Source organism: Etheostoma cragini, chromosome 16, assembly GCF_013103735.1.
Source record: "Etheostoma cragini isolate CJK2018 chromosome 16, CSU_Ecrag_1.0, whole genome shotgun sequence".
NCBI lineage: Eukaryota > Metazoa > Chordata > Actinopteri > Perciformes > Percidae > Etheostoma > Etheostoma cragini.
The window spans coordinates 13,899,805-13,908,056 of NC_048422.1; the positions used below are offsets into that span (position 1 = coordinate 13,899,805).

Here is an 8,252-nt window from a genome sequence, read left to right on the forward strand (position 1 = left end):
GAGGGAGGGGCAAGCTAATCTCGTTTTGTTTGAAAGTACTTTGAACGTCAACAAGGAGTAACGTCACCCAACATCACTTAGAGCACCTTTAATTTCCTGGCTGAATCATGCTGAGAGCTATTATCCATTTCACTTCATCCCAGCCTACTTTATCTACATGTATTCACAATCATTTAATGGCACAGAAATTATGTATTTCTTTGTTTTAATTTTGTGAAGAATATTGTTTGAAAGTAAGTGGCAGTTTTACGCTGAAAAAATCCGGTAAAACTTAAAATCACCATTGAATCAAAAAGATATTTTCCTCTTATGTGTGAAATATGCATTTGACCCGTTTCAAAGAATTGCAATATCAATTCCAAGTCGTTGAAGAACCGTAATCGAAAGGAAGAATTTGAATCAGAATTGTTCAAATCAAAACGATGTCCAACCCTGGTCATGGTGCTCCTAAATGTGCTCAAATGGTAAAGCTGGCCAATATATCAATATTATATCAATATCGAGATATGAGACTAGATATTGTCTTAGATTCCAGATATCATAATATCGTGATATGAAATAATTCTCTTACTGGTTTTAAAGGCTGCAGTACAGTAAGGTTACCAGACTGTTCTATTATTTGCCTTTTCCCCACTTATACATTATGTCCACATTACTGATGATTATTTATCTGAAGTATCTAAGTGTGAAGATATTTTGTTAAAGCACCAATTGTCAACCCTAGAATATCGCCGCAATATCAATCTCGTACTATCGTAATATGAAAGTATAGTTCGTTCTTCCAAGTTCTAAGCTTGATTATTTGCTTCTTCTCTAAGAATATAAGTCTCTTCTGCTAAATGAAACTGCTTTCAGTTTCACTTTGTCATGAAGTTGATGATAGCTGTTTTTTCTTTTCGAGGCCTCAACAACGGCACTGTCTACTAACCCAGTGTTATATTTGCTTACCTTTTTGTGCTTTTGTGATGCATTTCACCCTAGCTGGTTATTTCAGGATTTTTTTCTTTATGGAATGTTGCACCACTGAAATACATACGTTACATAATGAAATACAGTAGGTAGGCTCTGTGTCTAACATTTTATTGGTGTACTTGGGGAAACTCTAGTTGTATTTCAAAGTAAAGGACATTTTTTTTCTTTGCCAGGTCGGCTGGATAAAACCTGTTAAAGTATGAAGTACTTTGTCTATGATTTTTTTTTAAAGTGTGCTATTGAGCAAAACAGCAGACTTTAACATTACGTATTTGAATAAAGTGTAAAATGGACTGTATTCATAAATGGTGTATACATTTGGCACAAATGATAGGACCTCAGGCTGTTCTTTTTGACTTTGATGGTGAGGAATGTTAGTGGTAGCTGTTTAGCTTTGATGTTGCTGAACATGGCTCCGTGGGGTTGATCATCCATCCGTCCTTTTTGTCTCCGTCTCCCGCAGCTTCCTGCCTTGTTCAGAAAAGATCTGCATGGCCGTGACAGAGATGGCCGCCCTGTTTCCCAAGGTAAGATGACTCCTATCAACAGCTGCATGTCCCTCCCCAAGCAATTAAGGGATTTGTTGTTTGTTTGAAAACAGCCAAAGGGAATCTTAAATGACTAGTTTAGATCAGGTAGGTCCTGTTCATTGCATTACTTAGTTTTTATATTTACCATATATTGGATTACTTTGTTTTATATTTACTCACACACACAGCCCACTGACCACAATGAGGGTTTATTGATTAACGTTGTCATGTCAGTCCCTTATCGAGTCTCCATCATCCCTCCTTTCCCTCACAGAGGCCGTCCTCGGAGACTGTGCGCGGGTCTCTGTGTCTGCTCACTTCAAGTGCCAGTCGGCTCCATGGAGAGTGCCAGAAGGCCGTAGAGCTCAACCCCTGCCCGTCCGACATCCAGCTGGTCACTCAGCAGGTCATCCAGTGCGCCTATGACATTGCCAAAGCTGCCAAGCAACTTGTCACTGTGACAACCAAAGAAAACAACAACTAACTAAAACCCCAAAACATTTCTGGTGCACCCTAAAAAGTTCATAGTTCACCTCCCCACCCCCATTTATCAGTATAAGTGATCAATCAAAACATTATTTAATTTGGTTGTTTTTGTATCAAACAACAGTTATTAAGAGTAAACAAACCTCTTTAAAACTGTAGCGCAGAATCTGTAACAATCCCTTACCTCACTGCTTAATTCACACAAAATCCCAAAGTGCAATAGTGTGTGTGTGTGTGTGTGTGTGTGTGTGTGTGTGTGTGTGTGTGTGTGTGTGTGTGTGTGTGTGTGTGTGTGTGTGTGTGTGTGTGTGTGTGTGTGTGTGTGTGTGTGTGTGTGTGTGTGTGTGTGTGTGTGTGTGTGTGTGTGTGTGTGTGTGTGTGTGTGTGTGTGTGTGTGTGTGTGTGTGTGTGTGTGTGTGTGTGTGTGTGTGTGTGTGTGTGTGTGTGTATCAAGCAGTTAAGAAAAACTAGCAGCCTTCCTCGTGGTAGTTTTCCACATAGAGGTCATCATTTGTGCTCCTTGAGGTCAGCTGTCTGGCGTGGTTGAGCTGCCAGAGGGGACAAAAGTCTGCAAGACACCTGGCATCAAGGATCAGAAGAGATTAACCTTAAGCTACACCACTGTCGTCATCTTATTTTGCTATAGCCATTGTAAATGTCAACAGGATGCGATGCCAGTATTTTAATCTTGAACCATTGTGATGCCACTTGCTTAGAGTTCAAATGTTTGTTTAGTAAGCAAACCTGTGATTATAAAAGTAGCTTCAGTGCATTGAGCACCACGTAAGGCCAGCAGTACCAAGAGTGTGCGGACCTTCATTCCATCCAGCCGTTCCAGCAGGTGATTTCAGTAAACTATTCAGTTAATTATCAGTAATTTTTGGAGTTATGTGACAGTCATACCAATTTGTGTGTGTGTGTCTGTGTGTACCCAGTAGTCACAGAGATGGCCTCAATGGCCTGTGTGGAATCCATTTTGAATCCATTTTAAGAGCATAATGCAAATATATAAGATATATGTATCCATGTAATTCTTTATCAAAATAACCCAAATGCTATTCTATTTATAAATGGTATGTCATACCTCTAAGAAAATATCAATGATTATTTTCATAAGCTTTTGTTTAACAAGATGCTCCTCGCAGACTAACTTTTGTTCCGAGGTTTGGGATGTCTCAGCTGGCAGTAACGTGGGCACCTTGGGATCTCTGTTTACTCGGTGTGATGCTGTAACTCCAGTGTGTTAGATGCTACCTGTGGTCACATACGTCCAGCTATGGTTTACAGTCACTGGTAAAGTAGAAATGTGCCCTCAAAGTTTGGGTGTGTGTTATAGAACTTGGGTCTTATGTGTCACTGTGTGAGATCAGTTTCAACCAGGGGTGGAAAGAGAACAAGAATACACTGCATAAGTGGAATACAGTTAATTCTATATTATTCAAGTAGAAGTAAGAAAACGTTCTCAGATGGTTGATAAGAAGGGAAAGAGGTTCATGTGAACATGTGAATTGTTTTTATAATTGTGTTGTGTTAGGATACCCTGAAGAGACAATTTGGGTGATTACTCACCAATTACTTTAATTCTCCTTTTTTGCACTGATGTTAATGCAAAGCTTTTGAACGTTTTAGTAGAGCCATTATTCTTCAACATCTATCTAAAGTTTGCTAACATGAGCCAGCAGTGGTCATACTAGACCAGTCCATACAGACTTTGGCCAAACCCCTATCTGTGATTAATCGCGCAATTGTGTATTTAGTTTATTGCGTATGAGTTACACTTTTCATTTAATAAAAAAATAATGTTATTTCTTCTTTCAAACGTTGCATAGTCTCGCTTTAAATCTTTTATTTCGGACCAAATCTCTAAAATGAAAGTCAAATTACAGATTTTAAAAATTCTTGTTAATTAAGTGAACGAACGAGCTTAGTAATAAAACTGCGTGTTTTCACTTACTTTCCACCCCTGGTTTTAGCCCTGACATTTAATCCCATGTACCCTACCCCAGCGCTTTACTACATCTGTGGTTGAAAACAACCCCTGCCCTAGGTTTAATAAAGTATAATTCATACCTCAACGAGCTCATTGTCGTGTGTGTGTGTGTGTGTGTGTGTTGTGTGGACCAGCAGCGGGTTTTTAACACGCCCATGTATAATGTCCCACCTGTTTGGAGAAGGACGAAAGTGATAGGGGCTGGTGGTGCTTCCCCACCCATCTGACAAGAAAAAAAAAAAAGAGTTCCGGGTTCTATTCAGCCGAAAGCTTCTCGCGATTGCCACTTTATCACGGCGCTCACACGGCGGGGACTATGTCTCTTTTACTGGATAACCAATTCAAAGAGCTGCCTCCCGACAAGGCGATAGACACGAAGTTGTTCCTGGATGCTGTGTCTCATATTCCTTCATTTTTTGGTGAGTACGTACATACCTCCACCTGAACTCGACACATCATTCAGTGCTTGAGACGGCGCGCTGTTGTTGCGTTCACGGTTCATACTGGTCATGTCAGTCATGACATGTACAAGTGAATCGCCGCTAGTCTGATCCCAGGACGTGCTTATTTCAAACATACCAGAAGTGGTGCTGCTGGGATACGGTGGGGGTCAGACCCAGCTGTGGCAGTTTAGCCTATAGAGAAACTCTTTGTTTACCCAGTGAATAGAGCAACATTGGCCCCATTGTGCCTTAACTGGACTTTGCGTTCACTGCATTTGTCTCCCTCTGTTTACGTAAAGGCTGATCTGTAACCCCCCCCCCCCCCCCCCCCCCCCCCCCCCCCTCTGAGCCAGGGACATGTGTGATGAAGTCATTCATATTTAATTGCTTTGCTCTCAAATGTCTTCTTTCTCTTTTAGACTGCTTGGGATCAAATGTATTTTCAGTGATCAAATCAGACATTAATGGCAATATAATGGTAAGATCTGTCTGTGTATTTTCACACCTCTGCTAGTAAGACATTGGTGTGTTTTCATACTACTGTTTCAAGGAATATTAGAATGTGCTTGAGGTTAAAGGAACAGCACATGCAATGCAAACTTAACCAAAGTGTGCATTTTCAGAAAATTAAAGGAGTGTATCTTAAGGATCCTGCGAAGTATGTCTCCCTGCAGCACATTGTTGAGGCAGAGCGAGAAGCCCATGCAGCAGAATGGCCTAAAGTTGGAGCGACGTTAGCTCTGATGTGGCTGAAAAGGTGAGCGCACTCCATGGTCTTAATGTTACGTTACTGTATGTTTACCATTCAGCTGCTGAACTGTAATGTATTTACTGGGTCTCTCCTGCAGGGGTCTCCGTTTCATACAAATCCTGCTCCAGAGTCTGGCAGATGGAGAAAGAGATGAAAACAACCCCAACCTAATTCGGGTTAATGTCACCAAAGCCTATGAGCAGGCGCTGAAGAAATACCACGGTTGGATTGTTCAAAAGATTTTCAATGTGAGAAAAATGTCCCTTTTCATGTTATTCTTAAAAAGTTATGGAAATATTATAATAGGAATGTACAGAATCTGACCCCAACAACACATTAGCCCAGTTGAAGCTGTAGTTTGTGTTTTTGTGTTTATTTTGATTACCACAAATGCCTTATTCTTTGCTGCTGTATTATAGTTTACGTGTTAATATTGTGCCCATACCCTGTATTTAACTTCATCTTTCTTGTTTTCTATGTTGAGCCTCTATATATATTGTTTTGTCTCTTGCAGGTAGCATTACTTGCAGCGCCCTATAAATCAAACTTCCTCAAGGCTCTGTCAAAAGGAGAGGAAGTGAAAGAGGAAGACTGTCTGATAAACGTGCGTCAGTTCCTAGTTAATTACACGGCCACTGTAGATGCCATCTACGAGATGTACACAAAGCTGAACGCAGAGCTGGACTACACGGTTTGATGTCCCGGGACATCTGTCATACCGCTCAGGTGTAAGACAAACCCAGTTTCCAAAGTTTTTTTTTTAAAGATTATTTTGGGGCTTTTCTGCCTTTTATGTGATAGAACAGCTAGGTGAGAGTGGGGGGGGAAGACATGAAGGAAATTATCAGAGGTCAGATTCGATCCCTTGACCTCTACGTCGAGGCACAAACCTCTCAGTAGATGTGCGCCTGCTCTACCAGCTGAGCTAACCCGGCCACTCCAAATGTATTTTTAATAAGATAGGTAAAAAGGGTTTGTTGTACTAAATGTCACTACTGTCTATTTTGGTTCTTAATATGATGATAACAATTATAGCAGAAGGTTATGTTTTTGTTCTTGTCAAGTAATTACAGCATTGTTACAGCAACAGTGCAGGTCTCACTATTATGCAGAATGATGTCATTGCTTGTGAGCTGCTGCTTTATTTATAACATTAACAGGTGGGTTTTTCACATGTTCCATCAAGAGAAGAATACAAGACTGTAAGGTGTTTACAGTAACGCTGTTATCACAGGGAACCATTTCTGTCAATGCCTCACATTCAGATGTCCTCTGCCTCTTGAGCCATGAAGTTACAATTTTAAGACAAATTGACGTAATTTAAAATCATTTAAAACAGCTCATTTCAAGTGTGCATTAATCCACGTGTGCCTTGGTGTTTTTGTACACAAACACAATGTTTTCAAGCTCAGAATCAATATGTTTGCAATTCTTTTTTTACCTAAAAAAGCAAAAGTTACCAGAGCCAGAACTATTTTTCTTCTGAGAGTTTAACCTGTGTTTGTTGTCTGTGTTGAGTTTGAAGGTGTGGTCCACTTGTTTGTTTTGTATGTATTCTTCTGTGGCCTATTTTGTCCCTAATGGTCTCAATTGACCTGATGTCTTTTACTCAGACATTATGACAATGTTTGTCCTGTCAGCAGACATCATGCGCCCATTTATTAATAATTACATTGTATTATTTATTAGATCTGCATTTTCTGATTGAATACTTCTAGATGTGCTGTTTTGCTTTTTGGATTATGAACCACGATCAAATGTGTTCTTTTCACATAATCTTAACGTGTGACTGGAAATAAAATATAGGTGATGCTACTTATTGCGACTCTTAACAATGCAAATCACACTTACAGTTCATTCATTTTACTCTAGGTGGTGATATTTACTTAGTTTTTGTCTTTTTTAATTACATTTGTATTTGAGCTACCGCATGAATTATGTCCAGTGATAAAAATCATACACTTAATGCAACGTAGATACAGTTCCAGTCTTTGCTAGATCTTAATTTTTTTTTCTGAAGAGCAGTTCTGATTTATATTTGCAATTTTGTAAGAGTAGGTTTGTACAAGCTCTTCTGGTGGTCAACAATTTTATTTGCTCTCAGTGAAATTATTTCTCAGGCTCACTGCTGAAAAATTATTTTTGACCACTACTTTTTCAAACAGCAATAAATCAGAAAAAAAAATCCCTTCTCTTCTTCATGTCTCCTAATCCCCTTGATCGACCAACCTTTTCCTCTGCCCAGTCTTACTTATCTAAAGTGTGTCCCGGAGGCTTGAGTGGCTCCGGTTGCCCTCCCAAAGGAGCCTGAGCTAATCACGTCTGAGCTAGAGCAAAAGGAGCATGTCTGTAACCCTTTAGGTTTATCAGCAGAGCGGCCTAGCCTGTCTCGACTGATAGGATGGAAAAGCTCCAAGCAAAGCCAGGACGCAATAGGCTAAAGAGAGGAAATTATTTTCAACAATGCCTCAATGACAAAGCCCCTGACCTTTAACTCCAAAAATATTTTTTATCGGCAATGAGGTCATCAATTGAATGTTGCAGTTTTATTCCCAGCAGTGCATCTAATGCCATTATTCACGCCATCTAGCTTATATGTTTTGTAATGGAGTGTGCATTTTATGACTGTGGTGACCAAAACGCATTACTGCTATTGCTATAGCATCCAATTAAGGAGGACAAATGAAGCAAAATAAGAGGTGCAGGCATGCCGACATCTAAGATTAGCAATTCAATAGCTGGGTAAGCACAAGCCCATTTCTGCATAACGTGAACGGTAATATTCTTATGGATTTATCTTCGAGAAAGCATGTATTTTTCATACACAAATGTAATATAACATTTTCATTTACACTTATGTATTTTGAAGTATTCCATGGTTTCTGCCTCAAGCATCAGCTATCCATCTAGTCTAACGCAATTCACTGTGATAACAAAATTAGCACTTTCAACTCATTTATGGAGGAACCAGGCCAATATCTTTCAGCTAAGGATTGATTTACATCACATTATAAACCTGAGCTCCTCCAGTGAAAAGAAAGATCTTAATAAAAATGAGATCTATGACTGAAGGGAAAAAG

General features: G+C 39.7%; 2 protein-coding genes across 7 annotated transcripts in view; both read left to right on the top strand.

The window, feature by feature from the left end:
- git2b (G protein-coupled receptor kinase interacting ArfGAP 2b) overlaps positions 1-4,063 on the top strand; it is a 17,459-nt gene extending 13,396 nt beyond the window's left edge. For all 6 annotated transcript variants that reach the window (XM_034896274.1, XM_034896278.1, XM_034896275.1 and 3 more), the window contains 2 exons: positions 1,436-1,499; positions 1,777-4,063. In XM_034896274.1, the coding sequence (XP_034752165.1) occupies positions 1,436-1,499; positions 1,777-1,986 (274 nt within the window). In that variant the 3' untranslated portion in view covers positions 1,987-4,063. The remainder of the gene's footprint in view (positions 1-1,435; positions 1,500-1,776) is intronic.
- A 79-nt stretch (positions 4,064-4,142) lies between these two features.
- On the top strand, positions 4,143-6,990 carry LOC117959266 (glycolipid transfer protein-like). Its single transcript, XM_034896281.1, has 5 exons — positions 4,143-4,397; positions 4,841-4,899; positions 5,045-5,178; positions 5,270-5,420; positions 5,687-6,990. The coding sequence occupies exons 1-5, from the start codon at positions 4,295-4,297 to the stop codon at positions 5,867-5,869; spliced, it is 630 nt and encodes a 209-aa protein (XP_034752172.1). The 5' UTR covers positions 4,143-4,294; the 3' UTR covers positions 5,870-6,990.
- The last annotated feature ends 1,262 nt before the right edge of the window (positions 6,991-8,252 follow it).

Coding starts and splice junctions, on each gene's coding strand:
- LOC117959266 (XM_034896281.1), top strand. CDS start 4,295: ATGTCTCTTTTACTGGATAACCAATTCAAAGAGCTGCCTCCCGACAAG. Junction 4,398..4,840: donor TCATATTCCTTCATTTTTTG/GTGAGTACGTAC, acceptor TTTCTCTTTTAG/ACTGCTTGGGATCAAATGTA. Junction 5,179..5,269: donor GCTCTGATGTGGCTGAAAAG/GTGAGCGCACTC, acceptor TCTCTCCTGCAG/GGGTCTCCGTTTCATACAAA.